Genomic DNA, 17,297 nt, shown 5'->3' with positions numbered 1-17,297 from the left:
CATGCATTTATGGTAATAATAAAAAGGGATGAAAATTGAAGGTGCATTTAAAGAGATTAAGCCCAAACTTTGCTGCTTCTCTGAGAAAACAGTGGAAATAACCTTCAGTCTGGAAAACAAGTAAGAAGAATGGTTTTTATTTTCAATAGGATCTAAATGCCGTGTTCTTAAAATAACAGGCACAACACAATGCTTTTAAATAGCTCTGGTAAGGGAGGTTCCAGCACCCCTACATTGTGTGACTTACATACAATCATTGACATGGTTTGCAGACAAAAGAGCTACTCAAATCAAAGTATTATTAGTAGTAATACCGAGTTCCTACTAAAAACCCTAAAATGCTTTTTATATCGGCAAGTATTAATATAACTACAAGTTATTCTAGTATGAATCTAATATTTACACTACTATTAATAGCTGCCTGCATAAAAATTAATGTTGGGTTTTTAGGGGTCTCTTTTTTTCAAAAGTCAATGGAGAAAACTTTTCTCCAAATGTTCTTTATTAAAAAATATGACAGAACTACTTTTCAACTCAGCCTTGCTATTAATTCTCCCCAGGATGCTCTGGGTTCTGGGAGGTACTCAGAGCCTCATTGCCCAGTGCTCTGATGACAGCAATGGACTGCAGCAACCAAGCCAGGGCTCTCTCTCCTTCTCTTGCTCACCTCTTTCCCAGTCAGCATGTGAGAAGGACAAAAAAAAAAATCTTCTCCTCCTCCTTGCAGGCTCCATCAATGAAGGTGGGTCTGGCTCTAGAGTCCAGGTCTCTATCCAGCAAAGCTTTTAAGCACACAGTTAATCCATCCCCATTTAGAAAAGTGCAGCTGTAGCTACATTTTGCCAAGCAAGACCCAGGAACACACGCCAGCCAAGAGACTTTGGTAAGTGCTTTGGTAAACAGGGATGGGCAGCTGAACAGGATGAGCAGCTGAGAGGGACCACAAAAAGGAAACAGCAAAAAGGAGTAGAGAGGGCAGCTTCAGTGGTATTGGAGCAGCAGGAGCAAGGAGAGCTGAGTCAGACCATGACTCAGAAAAGCTCACTCCAATTTCAGTGCCTTTGTTGACTCTGGTTCACCTTTCCCAACTCACTTCACTGTGCCATTAGAGTTAACAGCAATATCTTTGACAATAGCCTTCTGAGATTTACATAAACAAAGGGCACATTGTGAAAGCCAAATGTTAATGATGACATCTTTGGTGAAATTACCTGGTTTCACAGGTAATTTCCATTATCTCTCTAGAACTTGCCAAAAGTTCTGACCATGGGGACACATCTCTGACCTCACGTCTTCCACTGCTTCACACTTCTGTAGTCAAGATCCCATTATGTCAGGCACCAGGAAAGAGATAAACATCATGGGCAGGTTTAAGAGCAGCCAAGGGAAAGTAACTCACAGCTTGTGGAAGGCTACAGATGCCACATTCATGTGATCCAGCATCAATGACCACAGGGAAAAAAGCAGCTTTCAGGCAAGCTAGTTTCAAGAATGGGAGTAACTGAGTGTCTAGGAAGGAGGGTGAGATTTCAGTTGCTGGGAATAAAAAATTAACACAGTAAATAAAAAGCCAGACCAACCGAGGAGCCCCTTTTAATGCTCCTTCACACTGCCTGGGACCAAACCCCAACTCAGCTGAAGAGCAGGGCAGAAATCCAGATGTTCATGCTCAGAGTACTCCCCAGTATGCCATGACTGCCTCTTACCTTTGGTATGTGGGCTGTTAATTTACTGGAATGGATGAAAATGTCTCTGATGATCTCAAATGGGAAGCCCTTCTTCAACTAATGCTTCACAGGAAATTTTCTTTTTGGAGAAGTATATACCAAAAAAGTGCTAAAGACTGCATTGTTCAAGACAAATCTAAGAGCTGCTGTCATCTAAAATAAGCAGCTAGTTCACTTTGATGTACAGCAGACACTTTTTGGATGTTACAAAAATAGCCCCTTGTATTAATCTGACAGGTCCAGCCCCCGGGAAGCACACAAAGCCTTAGCCCAAGCAAAGCTTTCTGATGCCTTGCTGAGTCACTACACCACCAGCTCCTGACAGAAAGCCTTCTTCTAAATGTACCCTGTAGGCTTCAGTAATTGCTGTGATGTATAAAATACAGCATGTGAAGATGATACAGGTTACAGAGGCTGAAAAATTATGTTTAATTATAAGCTACAAAATCTCAGCATCATAAAGATTGTTTCTCTTATTGATCTGACAAGGCTTCTTATATCTTACTGCAAGATGTCTGTGGCTTTAACTCATCAAGCACTTTAATTTTCCCTCAAAAATAGGAGAATTTCATCTTAATAAACAAATTAAACAACTACTTTTTATACTAAATATGCTTAACCTAAAGCTTTCTCCCTATTATTTCATAAGCACCTTGAGATTATAGAGGCTCAACTAGCTTAGTAAAGATGAATTTCATATGATCCTGGGAATACAGCCGTTGCATTAGTTATTCTTCTTTTCCATTGTGTTAGGCTCTTTGTAAATAATCTGCATGATTAATGAATAGAGGAGACTTATTAAGAAGAGAGGACATGCTTTACTGTACTATTAAAACCTGTTTATTGCCATAGGCAAGATGTCATCAATATTTCTAACAGAAAATTTCTACTTGTGATATACATCATGCAGAATTTTACTGTAACCATTAAAAAAAAGTTAAAAGAATATTTTATCACTGGGTATGAACAGCCATATGCAGATTTAAAACTATGTAACCAAATGCATAATACATCAATATATATGATACTTTGTAAGAAAGGCATTACAATGAACTTGTTTATTTCACAGATCTTTTAAAGGACAGAAAAATCTCTTTAAACCACCTCCAGAGCAAGGCTACTCTATACATCTAAATAAGACCAGTCAAGTGCTAATATAAGTTGTTTCACTGCAAGTATGTACTTTCTTTATTGTCTTTAACAGATTTCCCTAAATTCACAGTGGTAACAAAATGGTTACCAATGCCCCAGACAGCTGATTTATATGCCAAATAGCATGGTGGAGTAAATGCCACTTAGGACCAGTTCTATCAACTTTGTTCGTACAAACAATCACGTTGATTTAAATAGAATCAATCAAGTCAGCAGGATCCAGTCAGGCAACATCTACATTAGCAATAGGAGCTGCACTGCAGGAGGAAACAGCTTGTGCTGGGGGCTCAAAGACCGTGCCAGCAGCGTGGTGGAGAGATGATGTTATTCCAGCCAAGCTCCTGCTTGGCCCCACAGGTGCCTATTAGCAGCTGGAACAAACACAGTAACTGGGAAATTCACTACAGAAACATTCTCCCGATCCCAGCTGAAACAAGGATGTGGGCACGTCCCCAGTTGGCCACAAGCCTGCCAGTATCTCACATGCATCCTCATGGTTTAGCAAAGAAAAGTTCCTCTGAGTCTTCTCCATGGCGTTCCAAGGAAGAGACTGCACATCCCATGTGCTGAGGTGGCAGCAGACTCTGTCCTGCAGGGCTGGTCAGGCAGGGACATCCTTGGGTGATGCTGGGGGAAGGGAGAGCATGAGGTGCATGGGAACCTTCATCAGTGCTTGAATGAAGAATTGGTATTCCTAGGATATTTCCCAAGTGTATCCAATTGGTGTAATGCTTCTGAATTTAATGGCTGCAACCTAATCTGCACAAAACAGCATCAGTTCCACTGAACCAGGATGTGCCAGAGGAGGCAGGGAGCCAAGCATGATTACATCGCTACAAATTCCTTATCATTTGCTCTCACAGTGCAGAAAGACCAAAATAAAATAGGGGAATAGGAAAATGATATCCCTATTACTAGCTTAATAAGATACTTTACCTCATTTTTCCCCAGCATTATAAATGAGACAGCTGCCTTGCTTTGTATCTCAGTACTCATCCAGTGTACCCTTCAGCACCCCTATTTGTTCTATTTTTCATTGCTGAAATAATGATAGAGATAAGCCAATGGAGGCACTCCAGTACCAGTACACAAAGTTACAGCTTCCAAGACAGACAGAAATAAAATTCTCTTTTCCAAAAAATGTACATAGACACATACACAGATTTTTTTTTTTCCTTACTGCCTACAGTGAATCCTCAGTAAAGTCAATATGTTGATTATTTTCAGCAGGGACATGCCAATCACATAATCAATACATTTACATATTTCCAGCTACAGTATGTAATTTCTCTGCTGTATTTTGCAGTTCTTTTACATTAGGCCCAGCTAGAAAATACAGCTCTGGTGGAAGTTTGGCTCTTTGTGATTTATATGTTAAATCCACAGTAAAGTCCTTAAATTCTTTTCAAAACAGTTTTCAAGTGATAGTGGAACCATTGGTCTGTGTTCATAGTTAAGAAATTACTGGTTTGAGATAGTGTCTCAACTTCTATCTATGTTAGTACCTCCTTTCAGGCTCCCCTTGAATAGCAGAGGTTTAGGCCAATTGATTACTCTGCCACTCTCTCAGGAGATAATTGTTTTCTCCATCTTGTCAGGGATTTTTAGCTGTTCAGTAGTGTAAAGTGCAAATGTGCAAGTACTTTTTTTCTTGATACAAATCCTTGAGCTTTCAGGTGACTTAGTATCTGCCCTCATCAGACATGGGAGTTATATGCACTGCCCAAAGTACTATAAATTCACAATACATTACAGGTGTAATTACAGGAGATGACTGAAGATACTTTGAGATGCAAAGTACTGTTGTGTTCCCCCGGGCTTTCTCAGGGCAGCGTGGGCACAGCATCTCACCAAAGGAGGCTTCTGGGGGTGCACAATTAAAAGCACAGCTAACCTTAATGGCTAAAGTGCATGGCTAACCTTAAAATTTAAGCCAATAGGAACGTTTGTGCATATAAAAGGATTTGGTAGGCTGGGTCTCTCAAATTATACCTATGATTTTGGAAGTATAATCAAAACTGAGGAACAATGTATCAACAAAATCTTGACGTATCATTTTTATTTTATTACTGCAATTTCTCACCTAGAATAAAGACTTCTACAGATCTTTCCATACTGAGATGAGAACTGATAGTTTTATCATTGGTCCAATTCATTGTAATGATTTGTAGGCATTTGTTATTTAATTTTGCATCCTTATTCAAATATTTTTGAAGTAGACAGATTAACACAATGTTTGAAATTGCTCACTGATCAAAAGGTATTACTGAGTATTTTGATTCTGACATGATAGCAAAAAAGTTAATCTTACTGACACCAAAATTTACTTGTTTATGTGTTTATTTATGTTCTGTCACTATTTCTTCCTCTGTTAATCCCAATTTTTTTCATCTGCCTCTTTAGTAATCCATTGAATCACTTATCTGGCTTTCAGAAAGTTCCCTGTCTGGTTAAGTTGAGGTAGAAGCCTGAACCATTTACACTCTCCACACTACAGCAAATAAAGAAACTGTTTACAAATTATACTATGATGTGCAAAATCTCACTTGATTATACCTTAACTATTTTGTTTTTCCCTCCCTACCTCACAGATGATGGAAATGCTTAAAACAAGTTCAGGTAGTATGACACAGACTAACGTAAGTGTGAGCATGGCATCCAGGGGACAAGCTGTGACATGTTTGCGTGCTTCTGCCAAAACGCGTTGCATGGCTTTCTGCTGTTGTCTCGTGTTTCTGATTTAGGCAGCATGTTCAGCAACATGTAAGCGTTTCATTTGATATTTATATTCCAGCTCAGCTTTGGTTTTGTGTAGTCCTAATATTCTGCCTTTTTTGGTAGCTTGTGGCAGCTGCTAGTGGCAAATCTGCAAGCTGTGTATGTGATTCCTAAGTGACCTTCAGAGGTACCTGCTAGGGTCAGGACCCCCCTGGATATGGCTGTTGAGAAATCCTGGGTAGGGATGTGGAAGTGCACAGCTCAAAGGGGTCGGGAGCAGAGCCGACCCTCCCGTGCCTGCCGGTGGAAAGAGCCGCTCCCTCTGCCTTCCCTGGGAGCCAGGCCTGCTCCTGGTGCAGCTGGCTGGCCAGGACAGCTCTGCTACTGCCAGGGCTTTGTGGCTCTTCTGCTGTCAAACTCTTGCTTCATGTGGCAGATGACACATCGAAATACAAATGTTGTTTGCAGTCTCTGTTTAAAAATTCTGCTATGAGCAAATACAATGTTTTCCTGTGTTTATATAGTCCTTTTAATCTTAGTGTATGCAAAGCATATGAAGGTGAGATTAATCACAGCAGCTTGAAACTTACCCACATGGGTCTTGTGGTGCTGCCTAGTATGGAGAGGAAGAACTCGGGTATTCCCTTCCTGTGTTTCTTTTCTCACAGGATTTTCACTTGTATTTTAAGTGTGCTGGTGAGGGGTTTTTGTCATGAGGCTGGTCAAATATTGACCAGGTTGTCCAGAAAGGTAGTATCATCTCCATCCTTGGAGATGCTCAGAACTTGACTGGACAGGATCCTGAGCAACCTGCTCTGTTTGGACCTTCTTTGAGAAGGGAATTGGAATATGTGAAGTGTCTTTCTACTTAGAGTTGTCCATGATTCTACAGTTTCGTGACTGTACTGGTGGGGAGTAGAGTGAAACCACTAAAATAACTTTAAAGCCATCATTCAAAACCAGACCACCAAAGATCAGTGTTCTGGTGGCAGGTCCACTTTCCTGGAAAATAAAATGGAGTTTCTTGAATGTTGGTTATTACTCTCAGTATATCCAGTTCAACTGAGCAACTGAGCTTACACAGATAGATATTTGTTGTTTTCTTATTATGCAACAAAAAATAACTGTTGAATAGCGTGTGTTGCGTGAGATCAAGATGACTTATCAGAAACACTTCTACTTTTGAATTATTGGAGCTATGCCAGCTGACACTGCCAGCTGTCTACATTATGTTTTTATAGCTCTTCTCAAGTTTCCTGTGTAAGATCCCTACCTCTGTTCCTAAGACATTAATGATTAGACTGTCAGAGCTGAGAAAATCCACCTACTGAGCAAGGTCACCTTCACTGTTCTCAGTAACAAAGGAAAATGCCAGGCTAACAAGGCTCAGGAAGTCCTAATTAACGTCAATGGCAAACTCAAAGCCAGAGAAAAATAGGGCTGGCAAAACAATTCTCTCTAGAGCTAAGTTTTGTTTTTTTTTTTTAACCATTGTAAAAGAAACCTGGAAGCTGTATTTTCAAATATGGTTAGTGCTGGGGATGGGTTGCAGAAAAGAAAGGGAATCAATAAGGGGTTTGTGATTTCCTGCCTCCTTCTCCTCAGTGAATTCCTGCCAGCACACAGAGCTCTGAAACCCAGCTGAGCCCCTGAGGCAGGAGCGCCATACATCTCTGTTCCCACCTGCCAAAAAGTCACCATGTTCCTTCTTCAGTTTGGATCCCAAAAAAAATGTGGGATGCTGGAGCCATGACATATACAGGGCTGGGCCACCCCACAACCTCCCACCTCTTCCCCTTGCTGCCAGAAGACCCGTCTTCCCTCATCTTACACTGCAAAAAAACCAATGGCCAATATCTACCCACAGTTTTTGGGTGAATGGGCATCCACAGACTGTATTTTATAGAAGACAACTCACAGATCTGTCTCTCCACTTAAGGATCCTGAATTTGTCTTTGAGTCTCAAAATACTCTACTAAGCATTCTTGCTCCCATTTTCTTCCCCTAAATTAGTCTTAATTCAAAATTCAGAGTCCCTGAATTGGGCTAATCCTCTTGATTGCCACCTTCCTCCTCTCAGTGCTCTGATCCTCATTGCAGGCTTGATGGAACCAGCTGTCTCTCAGACACCTTATCTGGCAGAGAGCTGCTAAATCCTGCAACATTCAGCCTATTCATTTGTATAATCTGGGATTTTCATGCTGATGTCCTTACTCAGCCATCTCTGGTTTCTGTGTAAGCCCAGTTCTGCCCAGAAGAAGCTTGGTTTCCCCACTGATTCCCTTCTATGCCTAGGATGTCTCCAACTCAGTTCTCTTATAAGTGTGAGGGAGCAGTCCATAAATGAGAGTGGTTTTGGTTTTCAGTGCCTATATGGGGTAATAGCACCTGTAACCATGTTTTACATTCCAGAAAGAAATATTCAAATCAGATATTATGAACAAAATTCCCACAGCCTTTTCAGCAGTGGGGAGAACAGAGGAAACATTTCCCTAAGGGTGTTGTGACTTTCCAGTGTTGGAAAGCCCTAGGAATATATCATTCAACACCATTAGAAGTGACACTGATGCAATTAGCCTAACTTGGGAAAAGAAGTGATCCACATGACCTCCTAAGGTTTCCTCCTGCATATTTTTGTATGATGCTGTTATTTTAATGATGATAAAAGCCTCAGCTCAGTAGTGGTTCTAAATTGTGTGCACCAGGACACAAATTCAGTGGAAGGAGTGGACAGACCTGCCAGTTACACCATTCCAAGCAAATGACAGGAGTAGTTTTTCTAAAAACCTTCAGTGCAGTTTTGTTCCTCACATGAAGGTTAAACCCTCAGCAGATTACTCACAGAATGCCATAATTGATCCAAATGGTCTCCTACAATTTCATTCACCCTTCAGCCACATACATTTTTGACCATGTCAGATTAGAAGACTGGTTTCTTGCCCTGGTGGCTTCTCTCTGAAGTCTCAGTTACTGTGACACCCTCTGTGCTTCCCAGGCAAGCACAGAGCTCCTCACACTGATGCTGGGTGGCCTTGAATATGTCCACACTGCTACTGCCTGCTGCTTCATTTGCCCCACAAGAGCATTAAGCAAAAGTCAATGCTCTCTGAAAGGGTCACTGCCTGGCTCTCTTGCCTCCTGTTGAGTTGCCTTTGTTCCCTGTTCAGATATTCCCTGCACCACAGAGCTAGGCATGCCTTCAGCAGGACATTTCTCCTCTTATGTCCTGATCCCTGTCTGTCCTTTGCTGCTAGACACTTCTGCAAGTCTCTGCAGGGTCTTCTGTCCTGACATTTCCATTTGACCCATCCTTCATTCAAGCTGCAGTTGTAGTGCCACCTCTGGGGCTCTGGGAGCCATCTGTAACAAAAAGGGTAATGCACCACTTCTTCCTCTGCCTCCACCTGCTGTGCTCAGCCATGTGCTGATCCTCTCCGGCATTGCCAGCTTTGAACTCCAAGTCATATTATTCAGGGAGTAAACAAGGGTCACTGTGTTTATCACTGGAGTAGTGTGTAGGCACAGCTCTCCCTTCCCTGAGGCTGATGCTGCTCACAACCCAAAAGAATGGTGCCTTTTAACTTCAAGCAGAAGCACACTCACTCATTCACTGTTGAAAGTGTGGTTATAACTCAAGCAAGGAGTGGAATCTTGGGCAGAATCCCTACCCCATCCAAGATATTAATATGGCTCCAAGGGATGTGGAGGAGCTTTATGCATATGGGGACTTGAGACAGAGCCCAGCAAAGCACATTGTTTCCTGGAAGTGCATAAGGAGCCCTAGCGAATTCAGCAGGATGATCCATGGACTGAGAGGTGTGCTCCTATCTAAGTGCTTTTCTGGCTAAGGGCCACAGACCAGCTTGCTCCTGAGAGCCCATGGGACAGCTGGGAAAGCAGAATCTGTCTGCTGGAATACCAATGCCTCTCTTACCCAAAGACTATCCTGATGTGTGAAATTGCAAGGCCTTTTTCAAAGACATCAAAAAGTTCAGCAGATCTCAAGCTTCCTTCCTTTAATAGAGCAGTTTTAATCCTTCATTAGGGCTGGCCAGCCTTTCTGTATCATGCATCCCCAAAATGCCAATATTTCCCTATGGCAAACACCCACCAGATAGACCATGAAGGTCTGAGCAGGACAAAGACCTTGGGGTTGTTCACAGACAAGAGCAGAGCCCCTCTCCCACAGTTGCTATGGAAGACAGCTTGGCTGGGCCTATGTAACCCCAAATCCTGCCCTACCACAGGGACTCCAGTGTCAGGTGGATGCTGTCAGTGCCATGGGGACAACAGTGTGTGGAAACCATAGATGAACTACTCATCCAATATAGCCAAAGGATCTGAAATTAAGCAGTATTAAGGGCTGGATTTGCTGTGTGTTGTAGGCTTCTTTCATAGTGGCAGCATGTGACATCCCTTCTCTGCATCCAGACCACACAAAGAACAAAACAGGCAGAAACCCAGACAGAGCAGTAGCCTCTCACAGCCTGGCAACACATTAAACTGGCAAGTTATTATACATGAGTTGAGCTAGAGCAGGCTGATGCTCCTGCACACACTGCCTTACCTATCTTCCTGATGCACAGCTATTTTGGATTTTCCAGTCATTCAACATACTTTTCTGTAAGAACATTTTCTTATTTCTTAAGATACACTCCCCTTTTGTAGTCCTATTGACAATCATGCTAGTGACATGAGACTTCAAGCATTCATCTGCTCAATCACAGCATTTTCAGCAGTAAATGATCCTCTGAAATTCAGATTACAGACAAAAAAGACTCTGCCGGTTCTCATGGAATCAGTTTTTCTCATTACAAATTTCTGTTTCATATCAAAATGTGCACTGAAAAATATATCTCTTGCTCTAGGAACCCATCTTTAACAGACTTGAAGTGGTATAAGGGGTAATTAATAAGTTATACCCATCTCTAACCTCTGTGACACAATTACAAACATTGCAAAATGCAAGAATATTCCCCCTGTTGACAAATCTGATCTGTCATTAATTTTGGTCCTCACTAGAGAGGCAAGTGGGGTTAAGGGCCAGAGGAGCATATACCTTTGCAACTCCTTTTGTCAGCCAGAAAAAAAAAAAAAAAAAAAAGTAGAGAGATTTTTTCATTTTGGTACTGGCTTGGAATACCCAAAGCACTACTATGTGGATGTCGAGGAAATGCAGAAAAAACCAATTTCACTGAAATGAAGACATAGAGCTGTCTTCAGTCTAATATATATTAAGGGGAGGGCAGTCATTCTCCAGAATGCCTGAAGCCAACTCTGAAGGCAGAGCTCATATATTCTCAGAGGTGTTGAGCTCAGATCCACTTTGAGGGGGAGAAAATATTGCCTCTATCCAGTTCATGCCAGAGGAGATCTCAAGAAGTAAATCAAAGGACACTAGGGACAAATCTTTGATAAAAGCGTATCAAAACTTTGTTTAATTTGTTTGTACTGCTGTTGTAAAACAGACTCACCAGAGACAATATGATCTACAAATGGAATATGTTACTAAATCAGGACACAACTTACTGGAAGGATGAGTAATGATTTCATCTAAGTCATTACATCTTCCTATCAATAGCATATCTCTGCAGGGAACATGCTTACCTCTAGCTGAATATCATATAATCCCTGCAGGAAAGACTTCAGGTGCCTGACTCAAGGCCGTGACACATCAAACCATCCAAAAAACAGTGGGGCAGAGGGTCCCTTGTTGAGATCAGATGTGCATAGATATGTACATTTTGTGGTATGTTCAATATCCAGCACATACTCCCTTCAGTTTGTAAAACTTGCTTCTGCCCAGGTATATAGGAAAGGGCCAGTTATTAGGACAGCAGAGAAAGGGGTTGATTGTCCTGGAAACAGCGTGGTCATAGACACTGAGACCTCAGTGTGACACACACCCACGGGATTGCTGTGCCTTTCAGACTGCGCCAAGTAAGCAGGGGGCTCTGCACATGAACACCTCCATCCTGATAAACTTTGAGAGCAAATATCTAAAATCCTCAAATTCTGCCCAGGCAGCTTCTCTGAACAGAGAAGGATTAATGGGTTAATGCTTGGACTCAATTATCTTAGAAGTCTTTTTCAACCTTAATGATTCTGTGATTTTAAGAGTATGTGTGTATGGGAGGCTGCACTGGGTTAAATTTCAGAATCACAGAATGGGTAATGTTGGGAGGTACCACAGTGGGTCATCTGGTCCAGCCTTCCTGCCCAAGCTCTAGCTACTGAGCCCCTTATCTTACTTCACATGCCCACCCTGTTTGACTGTAGTTGGTAAACCTATTAGCTTCTGTATCTAGGCAGCACACACCCCAGTGCTATTTTCAACATTATCACCATCCTCTCTTCTCTCCAGACTGATGCTGTCATTTAATCCCACTGACATTCCCTCAAGAGCATCCTACAAAATTATCTATTACTATTTGTTCCCACAGTAGAGCTATGATAACTTTGTCCTCAGTTTTCACAAACTTCTCTGTTCTGCCCATCTTGATGCTCACCTTGTCTTCCCTTAAAATGTCACAACTAAAATCAATTCCTAGTTTCAATTTTCCAGCAAGCCACACTAAATCCTTTCACTGTTTCACCTTCATCCTTTTTGTCAGATTTGTGGTCCAACCTCTTGAAGTTTCCATAAAACTACTTCTTTGGCTTTTCCTACTTTTCTCCTTTCTTCTGAGATGCTCATTTCCTTTTCCTCTTTGTGCTCTCCCAGGACTCCTGCAACACAAAACCTCCTCCCTGAGTGCCACCACAGCAAAGTTCAAATCATACCAATTTCCAGGTTTTGTCAGGAAATCAGTCAGGAAATCATCCCTTGATGTCCCACCCACAGCTCCTGCCTCTGGTGTTGAGCAGTGATTCTCTTCTCTGTACTCCTCTGCACAAAGTACAGGCAGCTGGAGGAGGAATCAATGCCCTGCTCCTGCCCAAGTTAGCCTGGCTTCTACTTACCTCCAAATAAACCAGTCAGTCTTTGTCTGACATTCATTTTTGTAGCACAGGATCTACAGCCCATTCTGAGTCAAAAACATCCTTTCTGGGGAGGAGATACAGCTGCTGCATGTTTCCTGCCTCCATTCTCTTATTACAAATGAAGAGTATTTTAAATGCCTGTGAAAGACCTGGCATTACATTAAAGTTACATTGATGAAAAGTCCCCTTTGGAAAGGAAACTATGATTGAGATTTGGAGAGGGAAAGTGTCTGGCTGTGTCGACCGCCAGATTTTTTTTCCTTCCCCAGTGGAAAAATAAAAAAGGAATGTGACATGAGGACCACAAGATAGTGTCAGAGGAGAATCTCTTGAGCAGAGGCCACACTACCCATCATCCAAAGGACATTCATTCATCTCTACCTTGTGTATGGTGCTCAGGCTGAGTATGGGACTTAAAAATATTCACTATATCTATGCAGCTATTTCAGCTCTCTGACTTGCAGAAAATTATTTGCCTGACAGGAGCAGACTCTGAAGTAGTTTGTAATTAATACATCCATTTTCATATTCCTTAAAGATAACATCCATAACAGATTAGAAAAATCAGAGTTGCCACAAAGATTTCTAAATAACAAGAATTAGTTGTGATTAAGTATATCACTGTAAAGTAATGAATAGACTTGTCAATTGCATATCAAAGTTAATAAACAAAAAAAGAGTACTGATGATTTAAGAAAGCATATACAAGAATAATTTGTTCAAGTCTGTAAAGCAGAGTACTTATAGGTAGCTGGCAATTTTTAGATGCCCTTCATTGGACTTAAAAGTTTAAGGTTTTAGAACCTGGATATTCATGTGGGTTTTCTGTTGGTTTTGTTTTTGTTGTTGGTTTGGGTTTTTTGGTTTTGTTGTGGTTTTTTGTTGTTATTTTTCAGATTGTTGTTTTGTTTTGTTTTGTTTTGCTTGTCTTTGTTTTAAGATGAAGATGCTACAAAACTTGCATCCAAAATTAGAGGGCTTGAAAGGGCTAAATCCATTTTGCCAAAATCACCCATAATGGACATAATATCCTGCAGCTAAGATTGTCAAGTCAGTTGTAAAAGGTTTTCAAAAATGTTGCAAAATATGCACAAGTCATAACTTACCAGAATTCTTTGTAAATTCTATGACTAATTAATTATAACTTGTATAAAATAATTTTATGCTCCATTCACATGCTTAGAATTTAATTAATTTGTAGGTTATATGCCCCTAATAATAAATGTTTCTCCATGATCTTGGTCCAGAGCCTTGTAACAGTGCACAGCTGTTCATCAGCTTTAAAGGCAACTCTGTCACTGACAGTGGTAAAGTTTACTGAGCCCTACAAAAACTGTCTGCTTCACATAACCTTTGATGAGCATGTTATACAAAAGGCAACAGGTAGCGTTTATAGTATTTATTTATTCCCTGCCCACGTGAGGATAAGCACAGGTAATGCTCAAACTGCTTTGTAAAATCTACAAACCAGGTAGCAACTCACCACTGCTGGCCTTGGGATTCACATGTGTGCAGTAAATAGCCAATATCACTTCTCAGGTAGAAAATTAAAACAAAAAAAAAAAAAAAATCATATTAATTGGCTGAATATAGTTCATTCTAGTGATATGCTGGGCCCTACAGTGTCCTCTTCCTACCTGGCGATTTAGGATCTGTTTCTCTTATTAGATTATACTGAAGATTTAATCCAGCCTTTTTCAGGAACAGTGAACTCAGTCAGAAAAATATGGTTTTAACCATTGTCTGATAGAAACATGTAGAAAAAAAATAGTATTTTGCTCTGAAGAATAAAAACCCAGGGAACACATATTCCTTTGGTAGGATTTGATAAATCACATGCCATCATATAATAATACAGTTACATTTCTTGCTAAGCATAGCAGCTGTCCAATTAGGTAACTTGGCCATTTACTCAGCTAGTCAGTCATTCCTATTTTTCCTCATCATCCGTGATGCACCAGAAGGTGCAGCAAACTGTTTCCACAATTCTCAAAACATCTCCCTCTCTGCTTCAGAACAGGGCACACACAAGGTCACTGCAAATAATGCTGTTGAGATTGAGGGAACAGCTTTTTTTCCCTTCTAAACCTAAAGCCACACACACCACTTGAAAAATTAATGACTGACTGGGTGATAGTTGTCTCCTGGGGAGTCTGAAGTGGGGTCAGTGCTTATTCACCCTCAGGAGAGGAAGGTGGTTTAATGGATGACACAGTGCCTCGGGCTGCAGCTTCAGGACAGTCAGGCAGACACATCCTGGGTGACCCGGACTTCACTTGCCTGTAGTTCCCCATCTGGGGTTTTATGTGCTAAAAAGGTTCACAAATCAAACGGATATATTCGTGGCAGAAAGATTTTCAGGACACTTACATGCAATGATGTCTGTCAGGCTCCCAGATTCCCCCCTCCAAATTTTTGGACGGTACATCATTTTGAGGAAATATCCCTATGGCTTTCCCTGCCCTGCCCTACATACCCACTGCTGGCCACTGCCAGAAAAGAGGTGTGGACTGAGTGCACTGCTGGTCTGACCTCACATATGGGAGGTGAGAACTTTATTTTCATACGTGCCTGTTCTTGGGGAATGCCTGTCTCCAGGCTCCTCTGGCCACCATTGAGCTATTCCTTCACATGCCTCACACTCCCCTCAGCCCTGTACTCACTACAGTGTTTAAAGCATCACAGAAAAGCCTCATCCTGCTGCCCCAAACAGAGCAGGAGCTCCCAGCAGAGTTGGCTCAGCACACCATGCTTAGTTCATGAGCCAAGCCGAGGTCCCCCTCGCTCCCAACTCTGTGTCGCTTCTTTCTTGTGCAGTAGAGATCTCTCTTTTACTGACCTGCACAACACACAGAATTATTTGCTGGAGTTACAAAATATATGACTGATACAACCAGTTTCTACCAAGGCTGCAGGAAAAAAGGCTGTAACTTGCTGTAATAGCCACAAGCTCCATCAGAGAACAGAAGGTTCCAGGTAAGGAAAGCACGACACATAACCACTTAATAAAAACAACCCCAGCCACCAGGGAACCAGTAGAATTTACAGGCATTGTACTGGGAACAGAAATTTGGCCTTCATGGTCAGCACAGAACTATTAGCAAACACACAGAGCAGTTAATATTTTGAGGTTGTTCTAGCTTTGTTTGTGTACCTTTATAGGTGACATTTCCAAGACACTACGAGACTCTGCAGAGTTGGACCTATTAATAGTGAACATGCAGCTGAGCTGACATGACAGAGGAATAAAGAAGTGAAGTTCACATAGTCATTTATGCAGGGAAGGTAATTCCCCAAATTTTTTTAGCAGCCTTCCAGTCCCCTTCAACCAGAGATAAATGCTTTGTGCTAGCACTACACAAAGCAGATCTGTAAACCTACCCCTGAATTGACTAAGGATGCTTTTTCCCAAGCCTGTTTTCTCATTTGTTTCTGTTATTGCAGCTAAATGTGGATGGGAATTTTCTTCTGGGTGACGTTCCCAGCAGGTATTAACATCCTGAGGGGTTTTGTTCTTCAGTGGCTCACTGGCCATCTGGCTCTCAGCCATAGGGAAACCCACATGGTCTCCTGCTAGCACTCCAAAATCCTGCAGGGCAATCATCACTGTCCCTTCCTTCTCCCAGGCAAACTGTGAATGGCTGTGGGCAAGAAGATAGTCAGAGCCAGGCCTGCAAGGGGATAAATGAAGACATTTGAGATACTGAAGTAGAAATTGGACAACAGGTTTCAGTAAAATCCCAGCTGGAGCTACTGGTGACTCAGGTGGATGTGCTGACAGCGGTTGGAAAGGGAGCTGAAAGGGCTCTGGAATGACAGAGGTGAAAAGGCATTCCCGAGACCCTGCAGACAGTCCAAGGGAGGGAAATCCCTGATGGCCACACATGGAAACAACCTGTGTGCTTGGAGCCCTATAGCAAATGTACTGAGGCCAAGCTCTCCTCCCCAGCACTGTGCTTGCCCTCACCATCAGGAGCACAGGGAAAGCCCAGCAATTCTTAAAGCTGCTGTAATCCAGTATGAGACAAATGGAGGGGGAAATGCAATATACAGTTGTTTCAGCAGCTGATTGTTTTTGGTTTCTTAGCAACTGTGGGAAAAAAGGCTCCCTGAGATCTGAGCTGTCTGGTCAAATCCAGCAGGCATCCCTCTGTGGAGGACAGCCCTCCTCCTCTCTGCTCATCTGCAGAGGGAAGCCACAGCTGGTGGGAAGCCTTCCCAAACCAAAATAGATTAACAGGCTTATCCCCTTGTCCTTCTCTCCACTGAGGGACAGGGAACAAGCTGGGCATCAGAGTCCTCAGTGTGGTTCCACCAGAAGTGAAAAGCTTGTCTGAGATTAGACTGCTTTTCATTTTAAAGAGAATGGAAAAGATGAGGGAATCTTGCACTAACGGCTGCAGTCAATGGTGTTCCCAAGTTGCACCCAAAAAAGGAACTGCAGGGGAGACATCAGGTTCTTCTGTGCCTCAGTGTCAGAGCCAGGCTGGAGGGGAGCAGAAGGACACTCCTGTGGCTCCAGCCATCAGCCACTCCAACCCTGCAAATGAGCCTGAAAATGAGCCTGATGGCTTGGTGCAGGGGTCCTCAGCTCCTCTCCTGGCAGTGCAGGTGGATCAGTTTCAGCATCCTTCACAGGTTCTTTTGGGAACGCTGCTACTGAGTACATGAAAAGCTGTTTATGGCTGTTTTCCCTGTGATCAGCGGTGTCAGTCT

The 17,297-nt window shown here is 42.2% G+C and overlaps 1 protein-coding gene across 3 annotated transcripts in view; it reads left to right on the top strand.

Moving 5' to 3' along the window:
* Positions 1-17,297, top strand: part of LHFPL3 (LHFPL tetraspan subfamily member 3) — a 230,352-nt gene that overhangs the window by 189,942 nt on the left and 23,113 nt on the right. Inside the window, exon 3 of one of the 3 annotated variants that reach the window (XM_021534696.3) lies at positions 5,471-5,498. The exons of 1 other annotated variant lie outside the window; for it this stretch is intronic. In XM_021534696.3, the coding sequence (XP_021390371.1) occupies positions 5,471-5,487 (17 nt within the window). In that variant the 3' untranslated portion in view covers positions 5,488-5,498. Of the gene's footprint in view, positions 1-5,470; positions 5,519-17,297 lie in introns of all 3 variants that reach the window. One more of the 3 variants, XM_021534695.3, reaches the window with a different exon arrangement.

This window comes from Lonchura striata, chromosome 5, assembly GCF_046129695.1.
Source record: "Lonchura striata isolate bLonStr1 chromosome 5, bLonStr1.mat, whole genome shotgun sequence".
In the NCBI taxonomy this organism is placed as follows: domain Eukaryota; kingdom Metazoa; phylum Chordata; class Aves; order Passeriformes; family Estrildidae; genus Lonchura; species Lonchura striata.
The sequence above is the reverse complement of the archived record's forward strand: the minus strand, read 5'-3'. Positions and strand labels throughout refer to the sequence as shown.